Source organism: Juglans regia, chromosome 12 (genome assembly GCF_001411555.2).
Source record: "Juglans regia cultivar Chandler chromosome 12, Walnut 2.0, whole genome shotgun sequence".
NCBI lineage: Eukaryota > Viridiplantae > Streptophyta > Magnoliopsida > Fagales > Juglandaceae > Juglans > Juglans regia.
In genome coordinates, this window is record NC_049912.1 from 3,587,817 (window position 1) to 3,609,723 (window position 21,907).

General features: G+C 36.7%; 3 protein-coding genes across 8 annotated transcripts; 1 reads left to right on the plus strand and 2 right to left on the minus strand.

Annotated features, from left to right (window-relative positions):
• The first annotated feature begins 781 nt into the window (after positions 1-781).
• On the plus strand, positions 782-4,041 carry LOC108998272 (peroxisomal membrane protein 11C). The gene is made up of 8 exons (XM_018974785.2): positions 782-929; positions 1,913-2,122; positions 2,608-2,682; positions 2,767-2,841; positions 2,920-3,000; positions 3,102-3,176; positions 3,301-3,474; positions 3,770-4,041. Exons 2-8 carry the CDS (start codon positions 1,931-1,933, stop codon positions 3,803-3,805), a joined length of 708 nt encoding a protein of 235 aa, XP_018830330.1. The 5' UTR covers positions 782-929; positions 1,913-1,930; the 3' UTR covers positions 3,806-4,041.
• Positions 3,767-8,443, minus strand: LOC108998271 (F-box protein At4g00755-like). Of its 6 annotated transcripts, none has more exons than XM_018974783.2 (6): positions 8,308-8,443; positions 7,838-8,016; positions 6,719-7,123; positions 6,453-6,625; positions 5,664-5,782; positions 3,767-4,584 (listed from the first exon to the last, which is right to left on the minus strand). In XM_018974783.2, the coding sequence occupies exons 2-6, from the start codon at positions 7,962-7,964 to the stop codon at positions 4,419-4,421; spliced, it is 990 nt and encodes a 329-aa protein (XP_018830328.1). In that variant the 5' UTR covers positions 7,965-8,016; positions 8,308-8,443; the 3' UTR covers positions 3,767-4,418. The 6 variants fall into 6 exon arrangements, with proteins under 6 accessions (XP_018830328.1, XP_035539453.1, XP_018830327.1 ...); XM_035683560.1 differs by having other exon boundaries at positions 7,838-8,156; XM_018974782.2 differs by having other exon boundaries at positions 8,270-8,443.
• Positions 8,444-12,422: 3,979 nt separating this feature from the next.
• On the minus strand, positions 12,423-20,067 carry LOC108998282 (F-box protein PP2-A13-like). The gene is made up of 3 exons (XM_018974801.2): positions 19,356-20,067; positions 19,143-19,261; positions 12,423-13,072 (listed from the first exon to the last, which is right to left on the minus strand). The coding sequence occupies exons 1-3, from the start codon at positions 19,665-19,667 to the stop codon at positions 12,664-12,666; spliced, it is 840 nt and encodes a 279-aa protein (XP_018830346.1). The 5' UTR covers positions 19,668-20,067; the 3' UTR covers positions 12,423-12,663.
• Positions 20,068-21,907: the final 1,840 nt, after the last annotated feature.

The window sequence follows — 21,907 nt, forward strand, 5'->3', positions numbered from 1 at the left end:
TATATATACATGTCTATTAATTATGATTAAAAAAGAGATCAAAAGAAAATATAAACATAATTATGGGATTAGCCAATATTAATTCATAAACTTATTAATATTGCAGCTAATTAGGGTTCGTTTGGACATTTAGAATATCTCATAATTTTATAAATAATAGTAAAATGATTTAAGTTATGATGTTTTATTGAATTTTAAAAAATAAGAGAGAAAAAATTGAATAAAATTTTTATAATGTTAAAAAATTGTTTGAATATAATTTTTATTCTAAAGTTTAAAAAAATTGAATTGTTTTTTATATTTTATTCTTAAATTTATAAAAGTTGTATTAATTTTTATACTTAGATAATAATTATATAATGATTAAATAAAAAAATTAAAAATTTAAAGTCTTCTTGGTTTATAAAGTTATTTTACGATAACAAGGATAAAAAAATAATAAAGAAAAGTCAATAATCGACGAAGGAATTCCTGGTATTTGCGTGTCGTACTGTGTTACCATGCACGCAGTAGTCTTGTCTGGGCAACATTATCTGTCTCAAGCAGCAGCAGTGTTAAAATCCCAGATAAGTCATAATAACTGTAACACACGCCGAAATCATCCTCTGTCAATCATTATCTTCCTCGAGATGTATCCTCCAGAAATCTCTGGTCCCACAAGATCACAACTCAAACGGTTCAGATATGAGTTGAAGAGGTGGTCCCACGTTGATCATCCGAGGGTCGGGACTTCAATTTACATTCCACAAAAGATATATGGGAGAAAAATTGGATGCTTTTTTGTTTGTTTGTTATGGGAAGCAGAGGACCAAGCAAGCCTTTATCAGAGCCTATCATAGAGCAAAGAGGAGGAGAAAAGGCCTCTGAGGTTTATAGAGACGGAAGGTTGATTCTTCTTTTCGAGGCCAGTTCATCGGGCACTTCCTTCGGTATCTCTCTCTCTCTCTCTCTCTCTCTCTAGAATTCACAAGACCCCGGTCTTTCATAGAACTCCACTTGCAGCAAATTCTGTATGGAAGATTTCGTGTTTCTATATAATATTTGGATTTGTTTCCACGCACGAAATTTGAATTTTCAACTGGGTATTGAATTTCTATGTAATATATTTGTTTTTTATCAGCTTGTTTGTGAGTTTTTTAGAGTTAAAAATTGTGTTTTTTTCAACCATGTTTATTTGTTGAAGTTAAGTCGTTTGTATATCTTTTTGTGATTTATGGTCTGTTTGGCTTGTGGAAAAATGAAGGAAAATAGAAGAAAACTGAAATTTATTGAGATATATTCCTTTTCTTAGCTTCTCTATGCAACTAGCCAGACTTTAATACATATTCCAAATGGGTTTGTCTTAAAGTGGGGGATTAAAGCTAAAATCATCATGCATTTATATCACTAATTATGACGGAGTGTTTTTGGTTTTCCGTTTTCATATATTGCATAAGATTGGATGCCTTTTCATTGATTTCTGAGTTTGGATAAGAGTATAAAATGTTCCCGCAGTGGGTTGGCCAAGTGATTTCTGTGGAAAGATTTGTTGGGACATGCCTTCCTCCAGTTTTTAGTGAGACTGCCCGGTTTGGATAACCAAAACTATCTCATCTCATTAACTTTCATAAACTCTTGCACAAAATATGATAAATAATTCAACTTTTTTAAATTTCAAAATAAAAAATATTAAAAAATTATATTCTATCAATATTTTATTTAATTTTTAACAAAACATCTCATTTCATCTTATATGAACTGTGTAACCAAACGATGCATAGTACTAGTCTGTTTTTTTATGCATTACTGCAATTTTCACTTGACATGATTACATTTGAAGCTTGAGTTTATTTCATGGAACGATGCCTTCTAGTGTCATTCTTCATTTTATTGATCACTAAAAAGTGAAGTTGACCAGACCTTGATTTTGCAGGATTATTCAGCGTAAAAGATGAGTACACTGGATGCAACTAGGGCAGAACTAGGTCTTATTGTTTTGTATTTGAACAAGGCAGAAGCCAGGGACAAGATATGCCGTGCTATACAATATGGTTCCAAATTCTTGAGTAATGGAGAGCCTGGTACAGCCCAGAATGTTGACAAATCAACCACCTTGGCACGGAAAGTTTTCCGTCTTTTCAAGGTTAGCCTTTACTATGTGAACCAACTCTTCCTATTTGGCTAGTTCGTTTGGAATTGTTACATAATTTAGTACTTCTTTGTTATTACTTAACTCCTAAGAATTTTCTGAGTGTTTTTTCTCCTACCTGTTTATTTATTATATGGATGGAAGTAAGTTGTGTTAGAGTATTGAGTATTTATTTCCTTTCATAGTACTGGAATGGAAACAAAGAGATACTTTGCTGCAAAGAAATATTATATTCATCTTGCTATCCAATATATTTAAAGAGTAATGCTACATACAGTCGTGGAGTGTACAAGTGCTGTGCAGTCGCTTTGAAAAAGAGTGGGGTCTACTATTAAAAAATTAATTTTTTATCATGTGGGTCTTGTATTTATTCACTTTTTTCGAAATGATTGCGTGGCGCTTACGCACTCACGACTGTAAGTATAATTTCTCATGTTTAAATTATGTAAAACCTTATGCTTCACCCTGTCAATTTACAGTTTGTCAATGACTTGCATGCTCTTATCAGTCCAACTGCACCAGGAACTCCCCTCCCTCTGAATTTGCTAGGAAAGGTATGATTGAGATTGTTCACCCTGCAGCTAAGATGTTGTTCTTACTTGTCTTCTTGGTGACCCTGTTTTAATGCTTTGTTACAGTCCAAAAATGCATTACTGTCAACTTTCTTGTTTCTTGATCAAATTGTGTGGCTTGGTAGAACGGGAATTTATAAGGTATGGAATGCAAATTTACTTTCTTTCATAGTTCCTGCTGTTTTATATTGGCATCTGTAAATATTTTGATTGTTACAGAACAAGGAACAGACTGACCTAATTGGCCGCATCTCTCTCTATTGTTGGATGGGTTCCTCAATTTGTAGCACTTTGGTTGAGGTTTGTTCCGGTCCACTTTTCCTTATCCATTGGCTTCTGTTCCCTGTCCCCCCAACAAGATCAAAAAGAAAATGAATCTCAATAACAGTGATTAATATCAGATTGGGGAGCTTGGAAGACTTTCTGCATCAATGAAGAAGTTGCAAAGGGATCTTAATAACAGTGATAAGTATCAAGTATGTTTACTGTGCTCTTGTAGGATGAATTGCCTATCAGAGGTTTTTTTTTTTTTTTTCAACTTCATTTTACTGTTCCAACCTACCCTCTTCTGCAATATTCTTTGTTCATCCGTGAATGCAGAATGAGCAATATCGTGCCAAACTTAAACAATCAAACGAGAGGTCTCTGGCCCTGATCAAAGCAGGCATGGATATTGTAGTAGCTGTTGGACTGCTTCAATTGGCACCCAAAAAAGTTAGTCCCCGTGTAACCGGAGCGGTTGGATTTGTTAGCTCGCTTATCTCTTGTTATCAGGTACTTGCCAACTCTTTTCCGGCCAATCTCTAATCAAGAACCCATGTTCATTTGTTTAACTATGGCAGCTGTAACTCAACTGTAAAATATATATATACACACTAAAAGATAATTACATGAATTTAAAAAATGGTGATGATTGGATAAAAAAAAGCTTAGCTTTTATTAGCCTTTTTCAATGGAGGAGCAAGGTCTGATTTCAATGGCATAAACAGATTGCAAAGCTTCTCTGCAATTAGTGATTGCAAATCATCCATATTTTTGCTAATTTAGACTTCTGGTTACTGCTATGCAGTTGCTTCCATCGCCAGCCAAGTCCAAGGCACCATGAGAAGAGAAACAAACATCTCCTCAATGAGCTTCAATGTTGTCTAAATAATTATTTAGACTTGTATGAGATCAAAACTTGGTATGAGCTTTAAGCAATTTGCCCACAAGCAGTGTAATCTTTGCAATCTCATCCTCGACCTAACTGCACGATTATGTCGGCTTATTGTATACCGTGGATTTACTTGTAATTAGACATACTTGTCGATCTATGATGCATGATAGTATTTTATATCCCTATATAGGAGCAAGCATTCTGGAAATTTCTGCATAAACAAGAGTAAAACCCTTATGAGTGAAACACGTAGAACATAAGATGTGGCTGGAATGCTACAGTGAGCATGATTCGAATCAGCTGGGGTGCTGATTTCTCAGGATGGTTTTGGAAGAATTAGGGTTTAGTGAAATCAATGAAGGTTATTAAATTTCTACACCCATATACTCTACATAAAGGGCTTTTAATCCTCTTCATATGTAAAGGGGGAGAGACATACAACAAATTCAGAGAAGATATTCCTCTTCACCCTCATCCATTTCAGATTCATCAATATTAACAGCTAAATATCCATTTCCCTGCAACATATATATTGTCAATATCTGAAATATGCTGCAAATCTCTAAGATGCCTCTGCAACTGAACCGGTGACGGTATGATTTGATTGGGCCTGTAACTCAAATGGCCTCTCATTCTTAATCTTCAAGACAAACTTCCCACATGGTTCAAGAATTTCTACACCCAACGCAGGAGATAAGGGCCTCCCCAAAACTTGAACAAAAGATATGCTGCAATTTACAATAAAGCGTATCAAAACTACATTCAACAACTTCCTGTCTTTAGTCTTGCTAGCGGATCAAAGGGATTGGAACATCCGATATCACTTTGAAGGTTTGCCTCGACATTTTGAGTAACGATACATGTACAACTATTTTTACAACTTTTTATACAATCATGTTTTAAAATGAGGGTATTTATGTAAAGTGATGTTACTTTTTATAAGTTACTTTACAAAAATACCCATAATTTAAAATATAGTTGTATAAAAGATTGTAAAAGGGTTGTATGTCTATCATTTTCCTTTAGTAAGATCCACATCCAAGTTCATTAAGTAAGATATTTGTGAGGGCAAGGCTGGATGTACAAGCATTAGAAGAAACCCACAGAACCTAGTTTTAGGCATGTGTCAGTTTAGTCGAGCCCCAGCCATTCTGATAAAAGCTTAGGCTGATATGCTTTTTGGGGGGGAGGGGGGAGTAAGCTTATGCTAATATTAAGATAAAGTATTAAAAAGGAATGTAAAAATAAAGATAAATAATAAAATTATATTAACAAAAGCGTGGCTTTTACTAAAAACTCTCAACATGTGGAAGAAAATAAATATCTAAGATTTTTAGATATGAGAAATGATTTGTACAAGCTCCAAATAGACAAGCCCCATACAAGCTCTTGTAAAGAAGTGGACCCCACTTAAAAAAAAAGTGTAAAAAAACTATTCTTTATTAGTGAGACTCACTTTTTTACAAATGGCTTGTATGAAGCTTGTCTATTTGAGGCTTATACCTAGAATTACTCGACAGATATATGCCAAATAGGTGGAGGGAAGCCAAGAAACCAACTTGTGATAGGAAAGATACTTATTCACAAAAATTATTTCTATGAACCAAAGGAAATGAGATCACACAAAACACTATTTGAATACTCCGTTTTTTTACTTGTTTAAGCTATACACGGTTGTATATAACAGATCTTATTTGTACATAGCAAGGAAGGAAAATTAGCATTTCATGGGCTTAGCAAGCCCTCCATAGCATAATTGCAAATGACTAATAATAAGGCTCATGTAAAAGGAGTAATATGAACAAACCAGATATAGTATAAGCCATCAATTTCACATCTCTGAACCCTACCAAGCAGCTCAATCTGCAAAATTCCACCAACACAAAGAACAGGTTCTGGAAGCCTGAACTTCTGCAAGTGACTCTCCTGTTCATGAGAAAGTCATTAAAGAAATTTTTGTAAAACGATAATAAGATCAAGAGAAAAATTACATTATTCAGATAAGGATTGCAGACAGAACATGGTAAACTACAAGAAAGTGAAAGTGACTACAGAACTTTATTATAAGCCCAAGTAATCTTTAAAACTGAAAAACTTTAGAAAATGTCTATGAGCATAATCACACAAATCTTAACTCGTTTGCTCCTATGTTATCTTAGACCCATCCACTTCCCTCAAATGAAAATTGGTTCTTATTCTTTGGATAAGTTTGGGAGGGTATTTTTCATAAGAGGAGGGCAGTCACCATGGAAGGACTCTTAATGTGACTTTTATTGCTGCTGGTTTCAAGCTCAGGGAAGTTTAGGTGCTCAAAAGTGGTTATACTATAACAAGCTTTTGCTATCTTCATGCTAAAATCAAAGGCAAATCAGCTTTTGCAGAAGAAGAAATATTGCCTTTTTAACTTTTGCTGTCAAGCAAATTCCAGTTTTTAAACTATGTGATAACAGGGCAATGCCTGCAAAAGATTGCACTTGAGCTCCTTAATGCTTGTAATGAAGTAAACACCCCAAATCCCTAACAATCCCGTCACCTCAGAAACCAAAACGGAATTGAAAAAACATTATAAAGTAAAGAAAGTAGTACTAAAACACACCTGAGCCATTGGAAATTCTTGTGAAGTGTAGGTCCATATGAACTTGTCATCAACAGAATCAGGTAATGAGTAACCAAGGAGATCATTCCCTGAATCTGTGGGGCTTTTGGGATGTCCCATTCGGAAGCGCACAGATTTGGCCGAATATATTGGTAAACCCTCGTGAAAGTAAACTGGACAAATTAACATATCACATCACCATCATCGAAAGATGCTTAAAAGTCAATACAAAGAGGAAGAGTGCATAGTTTACATCAACAAAATACCTTGGAAAGGGCGTAAATTGATTTCAGTAATAACACAGAAGTCATCAGCCAATTTGTATACTAGTGTCTCAGGCACCGCAGGATTACTTTGTCCTTTACTTGACCAGTATGAAGTATCTGCTGGATTGAGAGTATTATAAATACTTTCCTCTGGATAATTATCAGTGCTGGATGCACTAATTGCTTTTGAAATGCAATCCCTATCAATAAATGTTGTAGAAGCTCGAGCTAAAAGGGCATAGGCCCTATCATCCCTTTCCAAATATTCCCATTCCTTCGAATGGCTAGATCCAACTTCTACAGCCCCTACTGCCCAGCATTTGTTCAATTCAACAATATGGGTAACTCTAGATAACTGAGAAAACTTTCTCAAGCATAACTGCTTCCAAAGACCATTTGCAATCACTGCAGATCATTGAGTTCAAACCTCTCAGTTCAATCACATAGGGACTGAGCATGTATTTAACACAGAACTAACAGAGTTCTTGAACTATCAAATTGATGAAACACAAGAACTGAAAGAAATATTAAATATCAACCAAAGGATCTCATCCTAAGCGTAACACAACATAACATGCTACCTACCATGTTAAACCTGAAATCAGACAACTCTATGGGCAGAGGGAAAGACTGGCTCTCAATTTCTTTTCTTTCCTTTTCCCCTCATGAGTGATAACCAAGTGTTATCCTATCAAGTAAAAATTATACCACCCATTACCATGCTCTCCAACATCTTACACCTTCACCAAAATGTCTCCTCTCCTACTCTAGTTCAGTAAAAATTATAACACCCTTTATCCATCTGCTGTCCACCATCTTACACCTCACTAAAATGTCCCCACTCCTAATTTAGCACACATCACCTACTTAACAAGGCCTCAAATGAGCGAATGGTTCATTTATACTTGAGCAAAATAACAAGTACTACCAATTTTTTTCACATAAATATGAACTTATGTTATTGATATGATTCCATTTAGTAGAGTTTCTGCTAAAATCACTAACTGAAGAGAAAAACCTATTTGAATAACTTGGACCATTAAATAAATTGGGGTTATGAGCAATATAAATTGAGTCTATCACGTTCAGAAATGAATAAAATAAACAGTTTCAGCTCACCAAAATGTCGCCAAGACCGTGAGACAGAACTGACACGGACAAGATCATATGGATCATCCACATACGTAAAAATCTTCAACAATATGTCGGGGTCGAGCCGATCCAAGAAACCCATACAAGCTTCCATATCACTAACTAAAGATGATTTGCAACTTAGTTGTTTGTTCGGACTTCAAAACCTGAATTGGCAGTTAGGCATTGTTCAATCCAATCTATCGAAGCTTTTAGTGAAAATATCGAAATCAAACTAACACTCGAACCGAATTTCTGTTCCCATAAAAACCACACGACCTTATCACAGCCCCTTATATACATGATACTGTAAGATAACACAATTCGCAAATTGTCACCAACCAAATTTCAGGAAAGAAAAAGAAACATAAGAGGCTAAATTTCTGAAGAAAAATGAAGCACAGAAGCTTAGAAGCTTACAAAATCATATCTTAACTGGGGGGGGGGGGAATCTTCACCTCTGTTGAGCATTTGAGCTTGTGACCTTCCCCCTGGAGATCATCTTTAGCGGTTTTCAAGCGTCGTGTCTGACTGTGACGGTGTCGTTTGGGTTGAAGAAATAAGACGCAGCATTTTATTTGTGTTTGAAGCTGTCCGTTTTGGAAGTAGTTGATGCTATGCGTTTTGTTTTATTTTACTTAGCTTAGGCGTGCTGTAGTGGTTTCTTTTATGCTGTGTATGTTTAGTGATGCTGTACGTTTTAAGTGGCTGTCATGTAATAGTGTTTTACCTGTTATTTTAGTTCTTTCGTATTTCTTTTAAGAGAGAGGTACGTGAGTAAGAGCATGGGGAGAAATATATAGAGGAGGGAAGAAGAAAGAAAGGGCATCTAGAATATTGTTGAAAAATTTTGTGAGGAGGTTTGGGAGCCCTAAAAGCACTGTTGTAGCAATACAATGTCTTTCTAGCATATTATCAAACATCTAGTGTGCCTCTTTTTCTATTGCAGTAGCCGTAGCTTTCATTTCCATCTTCTTCCTTATTATAACAGCAATCATAAGATTCTAACAATTGGTATCTAGAGCCGATGATTTATGGAAGACAAAATATTTTTCGAGTCGCAAGAAGAAGATCTACAACGGGGGATAAACTCTAATGTAAAGAGTCTTTAGGAGCTTAAAAATAACTTGAACGAGTTGACAGATATGTTGCCTCATTGGGTGGTAAAGCAGAACAATATTATTCCGAATCGATATTCTATTATGGAGAAATTAGTGAGATTAAAGGTTAGGAAACAAAACTCAGTAGTTGTTGAAGACCAAACTGTGCTAAAAGAAGAAGAAAGTGCAGTAGAGGTGGAAGAAACAGTGGCGGTGTCCACGAAAAACTTGCGGAGGAGGGCATAAGAAGGGTAGCGAAGGTGGAAGAGTTGGCTGCAGTGCCCACAGAGGCTAATCCCAAAGAAATTTCTCTTTCGTCTCTTTTAGGAAATTCTTTCGACAATTCCAATTGGCCCTGAATCTTAACATTGGTCTCTTCACATTTATCCTTTCTCAATAGCTTCTCACAATTGGGCCTTTCACTTGCAACTTAGAACCCTATTCAATTCTCAACCTTGCCAGTTGTGCAACCAAAGGGTCCAAGAAATTGCATGTGCTTTCTGAATCTACCAATATTATTGCTGACTGTGCCTTGATCACCCCCATTAACCTCATAGTATTAGGACTAGGAGAGCCAAAAATTGCATGCATTGAAATTTCTAAGTTTTCTTCTTGTGTTTCTATTGTGCCTTCCCTTGGTATCTCATGATCAACACTATTTTTGTTATGATTCTGCTTGTGATTTTACATGTAAATGATGTACTCTGGTTATGATGTAAGAAAGATGAAAGGGACAACACAGAGAGGAAATAGAGAATTCATACGCTGGAGTGTGTTCGAAGCTACTCCTTCCTCCAGAGAGAAATTACAAAAGCAATAACAGACTTGTCAGATATGCCAGACTACCTCCCCTGCGTGGGCTTTAACAACCCCTTACTGTAATTACAAAATTACCCTTTCCTTGTCTTTTGTAGAAACACTGTAGTAATAAAGTGAGTAAAGTTGTGCATTTAATGAAACCTATTGCTATGCCATTTAACACTTATTCCTTACGACACCGTTTCAACTCCAAGATAATGTTCCTCCCGAACCCTAGTTCTTCTTCATTCAAATCATGCGAAGTCTTCACTTCTTCTCAACTACTGCCTCTCTCTTCCAGAGCCCTAAAAACTCCCATTTTCCTCTCCTTCAATTAACCATCTCCGAAGCCATGTAACAACTTTCTCGTGCTACTTCTTCATGTACTACATTATCTTCCACTTGTAAGAGATACACCTTTAGATTTTTGCAAACATGGGTTAGGTTCTTCTCCTCACAATGACAACACAGCCCCTTCCTTATTTTTTTTACATCCATTTGTGAGAAATAAATCTTCTTTTTTGAACATTACTCTTATGAAACCTCCTCCCTAAATCCTCACCAGCCCTATAAGATTGATTACCACTAACAACCATTGCTGATCTTAAGGCTTTCCTAAAACTCCAAATGAATTCCTCTTGGATCTTGGCCAAGCCAAATGGAACAGTTAAGTTGATGGGATTGAGCATCCTTATTGGCAATCGGATTCCATCCTTGAGTCCATTAAAAAAAAACTCAATTTATGTCCTTCTAAGACCCTTTCAACCTATTAGAAAGGATCTCAAACTGGGCTTTATAGGTAGTCACTATGGATGTCTGCTTAAGCCTAATTAAAGCTTCTTCAATGGGATCATCATAAGTCGTTGAACCAAACATGATCTATAAGGCTTTTATAAAATGACTCCCCCCTGGCGCCCGTGAGTTGTCTCCCATCTGCCGCATCTCAATACTAAATTAAGGACTCACCTTCCATATGGTATGAGACCATTAACAACCTCTTATTTAGAAGTGTTTGATGAAATTCGAAATATTGGGTTACCTTAAAAATCCATCCTACAGGATTACTCCCATCGAAATGGAGAAATTCTAAACGTAACCCCCTTGGTAACAAGTTTCTATCTTCTTGGACTACTACCTACAAGTCTTGAATTACTTTCCCAGAAGGATGAACAGGGTGATGTTCAATCAAAGTATGAATCGTGTCATTCATTGTCTAACCTGTCTGTAATGGTTTGAATCGTCAGATGTTGATCATCTAGCTGCCTCTATATTTGCCTCCTGCTACTGCTGGGTGCTCTCCTAATGCGCCTTCAGTGCCACCGTGGAACGCATGCCTTCCACCATGAGAGGATCATCCTTTTTTATACCAATTGCTATGTATCTTCTTGAGAATTGAAAAATAGAACAAGAAAAGCGAAAGAATGGATGATCTTGAGCTTCTTATTAAATCAAGAATTGGGATTTAATTCAAGGAAAATCCGGCCTCCACTGTACATTTGATCATAAACTTCCTAGATAGTTTGATCATCGTCTCCCACCCCTTTTATACCAATAGAAAGAATTACAAAGCAAGACTAAAACGAAGATTAAAATGCCCCGTTTCCTAATGTTCCCTATACAACACAAAACACGCCGTTTAACTAACACATACTAGAATTAAAATGCTCCGTTTCACGAACTCCTCAATGCCGCGATTTGCCTTCTTCTTTCTCATTACAAACTAACTCCTGATCATGTTGTTCCTCGTGTGCCCATAACAACTTTGTGGCCAAACCGCAACGCTAAATAGGCACTGCACCCTTGTAGATCAATGATGCAGGAACTGACTTTTTATGGGCAAGATGTGTTCACCTGTTATTGTCTATAATAGTTGCAGGTAGAAACTTGTTTTAGAGCCCTTGTTTTCCTTAGAGAGGGGAATGCGCAAGTTCATGGAGGAGATGGCTCTACAAATCGGTACGTAAATACATTAGTTGCTCTATAATACAGATACTTTTTATATGTTAGTTGATAAACAAACTTTCAAATAAATGTTTTCTTCCATTAGATATTTGCCTGCCTCTTCCACTGAACTTCGAGGTTGTAATAAATATGCGTAGCTTCCTGCCATTCAGTCCCCAATTCCCCCAGGAAGCAAGTTGCAACCACACTGGTTCATCCTTCACTACTAGGGCAAGAATAGCATAGAATAGGACTTGGCTTTACATAAAAGTCAAAACATGCACTGACGTTGCAGGTGCAATGGTAAAAGTCTAGCTCCAGCTAATGCCAGCATAGTCAGACCTCCATTATGCTACTGGATGCTATATGGCCTGGCCGCAATCCAGAAACGTCAACCCAACAACGTGCCTTATCCTTATTTTAAGGGGTTTTTGCTTTTTCCCGGGTACTTGATTCCAGGGAACAGGCATTGAAAATTCCTCGAATTGTTGTCAACTCTTTCAAACAGATTGGATAAGGAATACAGAGATCCGCAGATAGAGGTAACAAACCCCAAAACTTCCCTAGGAGAAAGACCAGAACCGGAATTGCCGGCCGCAGTATTTTCAAAATCAGCTGTCAATTTCCCAGAAGTTAAGAAGCCAAGAAACATAATGAATTGTCTTTTTTGGTTCAACGGAGGACCTAATCGGAGACTAGGGAACAAGAAACAGCAGGGGAATCTACGAAACATATGAAACACTATCAAAACACATGCTGAATCTTCTTAAATTAATCAAGAAGCATCTTATTGTTTAGTATACAAGCAACCGCAAACAATCTGAAAAAAAGTCACAATTTTATACATTTAAAGAACATAATGGGGACCCCCTAAACGCAACTGTAATTTGAATGTTCTTCTTTCTGGGGCTACAAACACCACTTTCGGGCGGCACATCTCCATATTTTTACAGCTCTTCCTGCCTACTAAACAATCTAGCTCTTTCCCGACACTTTCGGGTATATAAACACACAGTCTACACAAAGACCACCTTTGGTGTGAGTGCAATCAATCTGAGTCAAGGAAAATTTGATCTTCATCAACGCATTGGTGTTCTGAACAACAAAGTCTCCGGCGTGGTAGTGGACCCAGTTCCCAGGACTGTCCAAATAGCACTGGGTCACAGCGTGTTGACCATCAGCTGTTGTTAGCTGGAAGCTTACAGGTTTAATGTTCCAGCCATGGACGTGCTTGGAATTGCAAATCCGACGTCCCATTCTCTTGGAGGACCTCCCAAGCTGGAGTCTAAAAAAGATACTATACGTGCCGGCAGGGAATTGGAACTCAAACTCACCATTTACTTCCAACCACCAGATTTGTTGGAGATAAGCCACTGTCTGGAACCTATAAACAAGAAAACATGATAAGTTAATTCATCTCAAGTCCACATAACATGAGGAAACAAGAGCATAAAAGAGAAGTACTGAGAATAGGCAAAATTGGAGTTAAGAGTGTGTGGTTTGTTGGGCAGTACTGTAGCAGTAACAGGGTAAAACCTAAAATATGACCTGTTTCTAACTTCAAAACCAAAAGATATGACAAACCCGGCAATTCATCTGTCATATCGAAAAATGAGACAGAGACTGTTGAGAAAATATAGATACCTCATATATATCATGATTAAGATAATTTACGTAATGATCATTGAAAGTTATTATGAATAGAGAGCATTTAAGCCTACACCTTAATCCATGCCAACCATAGTCTCAGACAAGGACTATTAATTCAAAAGTTGAATCAACAAACGCATGAAGAGGATCAAAATCTGCATTGAAAAGGGTTTATAATCTCTGCCTCTGCCGTTTCTCATGTACAAGAGAAAATCTCATGCAGGACATATACACTCGAATCAAAATTCGCTAAAACTATTGAAGAATGATTTAGAACAACATGGAGCAGCACATCACAAACAGAAAAATGATTTAGAACAACATGGAGCAGCACATCACAAACAGAAAGGCAAGGAGCCTATCATTGTATAGCTTGTATAAAATCGTGCTACCTCTGCTCTAGAGTTTTTTGATTTTTCTGTTATTTTTCATTTGTTTCTTCTTTGCTGAGTTGTATAGAAAAGGGTATTAGTGTCTTTACAGACTTAGTAGGCAGTTAGAATATTCTCTGGCAATTGTATATAGTAGCACACCTTGTAATCTTCTTTTTCACGATTTTAACAAAACACACAGAGAGCATTTTCCTCTGCTGTTTTCCTCTGCAAGTTTTTCCTTTCCATTTCCATTTCTTACATGGTACCAGAGCTCCCTCGATCCAATGACAAGCGATACTGAAGTGCCCACCCCTCCACCATCCCCACACGCGAACAATCCTTCTTCGCGATTCCTCAATTTTTCTGACCCATTTAACCCATTCCGAATTGAGAATGGTGATAATCCAGCCGCTGCGTTGGTCTCTGATCTTCTCACCGCTGATAATTATGTCAGCTGGTCGCGTGCCATCAGTCGAGCTCTTCGTGCGAAGAACAAACTCGGTTTCATCAATGGCACACTTCTTAAACCAGCCGATCCTTCCGATCCCCTCTTTGAAGCTTGGGAACGATGCAATGATTTGGTAGTTTCTTGGCTGCAAAATTCTGTAAGTCCTTCCGTTAAATCAAGTCTTGCGTTGGTTGATGATTCAAGTATTTTATGGATTGAGCTTAAGGATCGTTTTACTCAACAAAACGGTCCCCGCATTTTTCAGCTCAAACGTGATTTAGCTAGTTTATCACAAAATCAGGATTCTATTAGTATTTACTTTGGTCGCCTTAAAGGCTTATGGGATGAGCTTGCTGTGTATGATCCTCTCCCTGATTGTGATTGTGGCAAACTGAAAATTCTTCATACTCGTTATGACCGAGATTGTGTCATTCAGTTCCTTATGGGATTATCTGACTCTTATTCAATTACAAGAGACCAGATTATGCTTCTTGATCCCTTACCTCCCCTCAACCGTGTTTTCTCTATGGTTCAGCAGCAAGAACGCCACCACCAAATGATTTCTCCTTCTTCCCCCTCTGATCTCATGGTTATGATGGCCAAGTCTTCTTACAAATTCACCAAACCCATTGCTAAAGTCACTGCCTCTGGTAATCCCAAACCCAATCGACCATACTGTTCCCATTGTAAAATCCAGGGTCACTCACTTGATAATTGTTTTAAGCTTGGCAATGCTGAACCTCCATTGTGTACACATTGTCACATGACTGGCCACAATGTGGACAAATGTTACAAAATACACGGATATCCGTCTGGGCACAAGCTTCATGGGAAGTCCAAGATTTTTTCCGCAGCTGCCACTCAATCTTGCGTACCACCAGAAGTTGATAATGAGGATGCGTCAACTGAGACCATGGCTCTGACCAAGAGCCAATATAATCAATTACTTGCTCTATTGCATTCCCAAGAAAGCAACTCTGCCATGGCTTCACTTTCTATTGCTCAGCCTTCCTCTTCCTCATCTCCTAATAATGTCAGCAATTCCCGCGTTTCTGGTATGGCTACTTGTTCATGCACACACACACAACATTATTCTATTTCAAACACTACACCTTGGATCATTGATACTGGGGCAACAGATCATATGATTTGTTGCTCCTCTTTTTTTACATCCATTACTGCTGCAGTTTCTTATAAAGTCAAGTTACCAAATGGAGAAACAGTTCCTGTTACTCATGTTGGTATTGTGCAATTGTCTGAGCACTTAGTGCTGCCTCACGTGTTGTGTGTGCCTTCCTTCCAGTTCAATTTACTTTCTGCTAAGAAGCTTGCCCAACATACTTCTTGTTGTCTAATTTTTCTATCCAATTCTTGCTTCCTTCAGGACTTAGCATCTTGGACAACGATTGGGATAGGTGAAGTAAGAGGAGGTCTCTATCACCTGCTCAGGTCACGGGTGTCACCTTCAGCTTTGGTTGATGCTTGGCCTTTTTTCTTATCCAAAGACCAGTCCATTTCTGCTTCCGCCACTCACACAGCTTCCCTTTCTAGTTTATGGCATTATCGGCTTGGCCACATATAATTTTCCAGATTGCTTTTGATTAATGATCCTATTGTAACAAACAATTTGCATTCTCATAATCAAACTCCTTGCTCCATTTGTCCTTTAGCAAAACAACATCGCCTTCCTTTTCCATCCTCTAATCATTCATCTTTACATGTTTTTGATATTATCCATTGCGACATTTGGGATCCCAATTCAACTATTGCTGTTGATGGTTCTCGTTTCTTTCTCACTATTGTTGATGACTTCTCTAGGACAACTTGGGTATATATGCTTAAACACAAATCTGATGCAAGGACTTGTATTGTCACTTTTTACAATTTAATTGAGACTCAATTCAAAACAAAAGTAAAAGTTATAAGGAGTGACAATGGTTCTGAATTCCAAATGAAAGATTTCTATTCTAATAAAGGCATTATCCACCAGAGAAGTTGTGTGGAAACACCACAACAAAACGGTATCGTAGAGAGAAAACATCAACATATCATGAATGTGGCTCGTGCCTTAAGATTTCACTCAAATCTTCCCCTCAAATTCTGGAGTGACTGTATCTTAACAGCAGTGTATCTCATAAACAGGACTCCCACCCCTTTACTTCACAACAAAAGTCCTTTTGAGATCCTTTTCCATACCCCACCCAAGTACAATCATTTGAGAATTTTTGGGTGTCTTGCTTTTGCCTCTACTCTCTCCCATGGGAGAAAGAAGTTTGATCCACGAGGAAGGTTGTGTGCCTTTTTAGGTTACCCATTTGGAGTTAAAGGATATAAATTATTAGATTTATTAACTGCACAACTTTTTATATCCCGAGATGTCCAATTCCATGAAACCATTTTTCCCTTTCATTCTCCTCATTCTAACACCACATTCCCTTCCCTTCATTCCCATCTTTTACCTATACACAATTCCACTCCAACTACTGCAACACTTCCTCCCACTTTCATTTCTATTCAGCAACCAAATATCCTTCCTCCAGCTCATACTCCTATCCCCGTTACTTCACTACCCGAGACAATCAATCCCTCTTCCCTAACCCCATCTTCCACTACTACTATCTCTTCACCATCTCTCCCTTTGACACTTCTAGCTTCATCATCTTCTTCTCCACCAGCTCACCTCCCTCCTCGCAGATCAACCAGGACTCGAAGTGCACCCAAATACCTGCAGGATTATCACTGTCAGCAGACAACTCTCACAGCTCCTATCCCATTGTTGCACAAGAAGTTAATGCCTTCTTCAGGTAATCTTTTTCCACTTCATCATACTTTATCTTATCATTCTTTTTCACCTCCATATCAAGCATTTTCCACTATTATTTCCACTCACATTGAACCACAAACTTACAAACAAGCCATTAAAGATTCGGGCTGGTGTCAAGCCATGGATACTGAGTTGGCTGCTTTGGAAGACAATCAAACTTGGGAACTAACTGATTTACCACCTGGAAAAGTTCCCATTGATTGTAGGTATGTCTATAAAATCAAGTATAATTCTAATGGCACTATAGAAAGATTGAAAGCACGGTTAGTAGCCAAAGGCTACACTCACTTGAGGGGATAGACTACCAAGAGACATTCTCACCTGTTGCCAAACTGGTCACAGTGAGATGCCTCTTAGCTATTGCATCAATTAAAGGCTGGTATTTGCATCAATTTGATGTAAATAATGCCTTTTTGCATGGGGACTTACATGAAGACATTTATATGCAAAAACCTCCTGGTTACAAGAAAGGATCTCCACACCAAGTTTGCAAGTTACTCAAAAGTTTATATGGACTCAAACAAGCATCAAGGCAGTGGTATTCTAAATTTTCCACTGTTTTACTTGAATCTGGATTTTCTCAATCTAAGGCTGATTATAGCCTTTTCACAAGAGACACACATGGCATCTTCATTGCTTTACTTGTGTATGTTGATGACATACTTGTTGCGAGTAATGATCTGACTTCTGTACATGATTTAAAGATTTTTCTACATAGCAAGTTTAAGATCAAGGACCTTGGCCCTTTAAGGTATTTCCTTGGTATAGAGGTTGCAAGATCAGAAAAAGGGATCCATTTGTGCCCAAGGAAATACAAATTGGATATCCTTGCAGATTCGGGTACCTTGGGCAGCACACCTACTAAAGTTCCTATGGATCAAAACTTGAAGCTCAATACATCTACAGGCATTCCATTATCAGATCCTAGTGTGTACCGAAGATTAATTGGTCGTCTTTTGTACCTCACCATCACTCGGCCTGATATATGCTTTAGTGTTCAAACCTTAAGTCAATTCATGGCTAACCCCACTGATACACATCTGTTAACAGCTCAGAAAATTCTTAAATATCTCAAAGGTGCTCCTGGACAAGGCCTTCTCTTCCCCACTTCTTCTTCTTTTCAGCTTGAAGCTTATTGTGACTCGGATTGGGCCTCTTGTCCAGACACAAGGCGTTCCGTGACTGGATATTGCATCTTTCTTGGCTCTTCTTTGATCTCTTGGAAGTCCAAGAAACAAACGGTTGTTTTCCGATCCTCAGCTGAGGCAGAATATCGAGCAATGACAGCTACTTGTTCAGAGTTAACATGGCTTAGATTTATTCTGTCTGCACTTCAAGTACCTCATCCTCATGCTGCTCTTCTTCACTGTGATAACCAAGCTGCTCTTCACATCGCTGCCAACCCCGTCTTTCATGAACGAACAAAACACATCGAGCTCGACTGTCACTTAATCCGTGATAAGATCCAAGAAGGCAGCATCTGTACTCGTTTTGTTCCTAGTTCCAATCAGCTTGCTGACCTTTTAACAAAGGCTTTGTCTTCAAAGATTCTTAATCAACACTTATCCAAGATGGGAGTCGTAAATCTTTACGCTCCATCTTGCGGGGGGGTATTGAAGAATGATTTAGAACAACATGGAGCAGCACATCACAAACAGAAAAATGATTTAGAACAACATGGAGCAGCACATCACAAACAGAAAGGCAAGGAGCCTATCATTGTATAGCTTGTATAAAATCGTGCTACCTCTGCTCTAGAGTTTTTTGATTTTTCTGTTATTTTTCATTTGTTTCTTCTTTGCTGAGTTGTATAGAAAAGGGTATTAGTGTCTTTACAGACTTAGTAGGCAGTTAGATTATTCTCTGGCAATTGTATATAGTAGCACACCTTGTAATCTTCTTTTTCACGATTTTAACAAAACACACAGAGAGCATTTTCCTCTGCTGTTTTCCTCTGCAAGTTTTTCCTTTCCATTTCCATTTCTTACAAAAACTACGCTTATTTTAGGACGTGAACAAATAAAAAAAGGTTAGATCAAAGAGAAATGCTCCAGGTACTTAAAACTTCACTACAAAGAGTAACTACATGTTGTTATGACACAAATAATGCAACTGATACAATGGGAAAAACCATATCCTCTTTCCAATATCATCTCACCTAGTTTCTTCTGTCGAAATGTGATTCCAGTATCTCCGGTCATCTATTCCGGTAATCCTTAAAGCCTTCGACGAAATAGAGACAGAAACGTCACCCGAACTCTTATCCAGCCAAAGCTCCTGTGCAAAACGAAATTCCCAACGAATCAACAAAATGGGAATAAATCTTAAGATATATGCACAGAACAAGAAAGAGAAAGGAGGTGGGGTTCACCTTTGTGTTATTATCAAAGGGATTAGGCCTGCAAAGCCTAGCATAGACATCCTTCTTCCTAAATTTCGCCAAAGTCTCTTCATCAAACACTTTTTCCATGATATACAGAAAATTCGGCGGCAACTTCGATTCCCATATAAAATCAGCAGAAGAAGCGCCCTGAAAAGCCCGGTTCAACCGGGCCAGTTTGCAAATCTCAGGGGGGTCCAAGTACATCAAAACCAGTGCGACACAGCTCTCCGGGATATCCCCCAACCCGGGCTTCATTGGTGGATCCATTTCCGACACGCCAGCGGAAACATTCGCACCCATCACAACCCCGGTACCCTAAATACCAAAAGATCCGAAACCCAGAACCTGAACTTGGCTTAAAGCTTGAACTTGAACATGAATCTGTAAATCTTATGGGAGAGATAAAGGGAAAGAAAAGTAATATCAGAACCAGAAGTCGAAGTCAAATTCATGGGAATAGAAGTAACATAAGCTGGGAATTCAATCTGAGGATTTCGGGAGATGAGTTTCAAAAGATTCAAGGGGTCGGATTTATTACAACAACTAGATCAGCAACAGAATAACCAATATACGGAATTCAGATCTCAAAGGTTGAGAATCGCCCTGAAAAAGTCTCTTAGCTGGGAAGAAAATTGTTTGGTTGCGGAATTGGATTAGTACGAATTAGAAGCACACACTGTTGGCACAGTACGTACGCTCTGACACGTATATACAGCTGCCTTTCAGAGACAAAGTTATCCTCGACAGCGGAAATAAAATGAGTTTATAAAATATTATTAGAATTTTTTATTATTATTTTAATTTTAAAATTTTAAAAATTAAATTATTTATTATATTTTATATAAAAATTTAATAAAATTATAATAATTAAATAGGATGAATTCATATGCTAAAAACTCTCTAGCCAATCCACAAAAATAAGGCAGGATGTTAGATGGATCTCATCCCAATATTTGAAATTTAAATATTTTTTATTTAATCATTATAATTTTTTCAAACTATTAAATAAAATATAAAAAATAATTTAATTTTTATAAATGTTAAAATAAAAATTATATTTTAATAATATTTTAACTTTATAATTTTCTTTATTCAACTTTTTCTCTTTTATTTATTAAAATCTCATAAAACATCTTAATTCAAACTATTTCATTATTATTTAGAAACTATTTCAATTATTTCCAGATTTCTTATCTCATTTCATGATCTCATCTCACTATCTAAACATCAAATCTATAAATTGACATGATTTGATGCAGTACGTTAGATTGTAAAATTATTTTTATTGTAAAGTAAATCTAATATAACATATAAAACTATGCCAATTTTGTTGGTTTATTTTTATGGAATTTCTTTTTATAGTTGTATAACTTCTCTTATTGTAATCTAGATTATAATGCTAGATACAATTATTAAGTTTCTTGCATTCTCATAGAAATAAAACAAAATTTTCTAGTAAATTTAACATTTTTTCAAAGTATTTTTCTATTACTTTTTTGAAAAAACAATCTAGTTTTTTTTTTTAAAATAATGATAAAAATATATTATATTTTACATTAAATAAAATATATCCGTTTCAAGTGAAATAGAAGGTATCAATACGCTAATTTTAAGAAGAAACATAAATCTAAATAAACGATTTTGTTTGTTTTCTAGTAAAGAATTTTGTGGGAATTTTCCACGTACAACAGAAATATTATTGTGAGGATGTGAGCTCTATAACTATATATTTATAATCAACATTCTCCACATTAATACCTTAATAACCAGCTTCGATTATTTCAAACAATTGTAATTCCTCTGACCAACAACACCATTGTCCATTGTAATTAAATTTATTAGAGCAACCTTATCCAAATCAAATATGATTTACTACGTTTCCTCGATGCTAATCAAAGTGTCCACCTTTTCCCCCTCAACTTTCCACATTCCCTTCATTGTGAAAAGAATGTTGGCACCTAATTCCTCAAACCCCTTACTCAATTGTGGATTACACAAATAAAAAGGAAAAATTTTATTTACAGTCCCCACTTGAAGACTGTATGTGCATGCCTTTTATTAAATGAGAAAAAATATCATTTTAAGAGAGATATTTTTGTAATTTTAAAAAAATTTAAAAATAAAATTGTTTAAACTTGCATTGCAGTCTCTAAAATAGAGATTGTATCTAACATTACTCAATAAAAAACTAACATGAAAATATCACTTTATAATAAATTATAAGAAATGATTTATTCGTAAAGATATCTTATAAAAATTTTATAAGGAAAATGTTTCTCTCCTTGAGAGAAGTTGAATTCTGTGTGTGTTTTATTTAATGGTTAAATAAATGTTTTTTTAATGAATTTGTATTTGTTTTTCCAAAAATGTTTAAAGGGGTTAAAAAATGTTTGGAAAAAAAAAAAAAACAAAAAAAGATAAGTACAATTTGCACTTTCGGAACAATGCAGGGGTCATCTTTCTCGGTGGCTCTAACATTGTCTTAAAAATAAATCTATAAACTGATTAACTTGATGTAGTATGTTAAATTATAAAATTAT

Coding starts and splice junctions, on each gene's coding strand:
- LOC108998272 (XM_018974785.2), top strand. CDS start 1,931: ATGAGTACACTGGATGCAACTAGGGCAGAACTAGGTCTTATTGTTTTG. Junction 2,123..2,607: donor AAGTTTTCCGTCTTTTCAAG/GTTAGCCTTTAC, acceptor GTCAATTTACAG/TTTGTCAATGACTTGCATGC. Junction 2,842..2,919: donor GTAGAACGGGAATTTATAAG/GTATGGAATGCA, acceptor TGATTGTTACAG/AACAAGGAACAGACTGACCT.
- LOC108998271 (XM_018974783.2), bottom strand. CDS start 7,964: ATGGAAGCTTGTATGGGTTTCTTGGATCGGCTCGACCCCGACATATTG. Junction 6,626..6,718: donor CAATTTACGCCCTTTCCAAG/GTATTTTGTTGA, acceptor TAATTTGTCCAG/TTTACTTTCACGAGGGTTTA. Junction 5,783..6,452: donor AAGAATTTCCAATGGCTCAG/GTGTGTTTTAGT, acceptor TCTCATGAACAG/GAGAGTCACTTGCAGAAGTT.
- LOC108998282 (XM_018974801.2), bottom strand. CDS start 19,667: ATGGGTGCGAATGTTTCCGCTGGCGTGTCGGAAATGGATCCACCAATG. Junction 19,262..19,355: donor CCTTTGATAATAACACAAAG/GTGAACCCCACC, acceptor CGTTTTGCACAG/GAGCTTTGGCTGGATAAGAG. Junction 13,073..19,142: donor ATTTCGACAGAAGAAACTAG/GTGAGATGATAT, acceptor TCTTGTTTATAG/GTTCCAGACAGTGGCTTATC.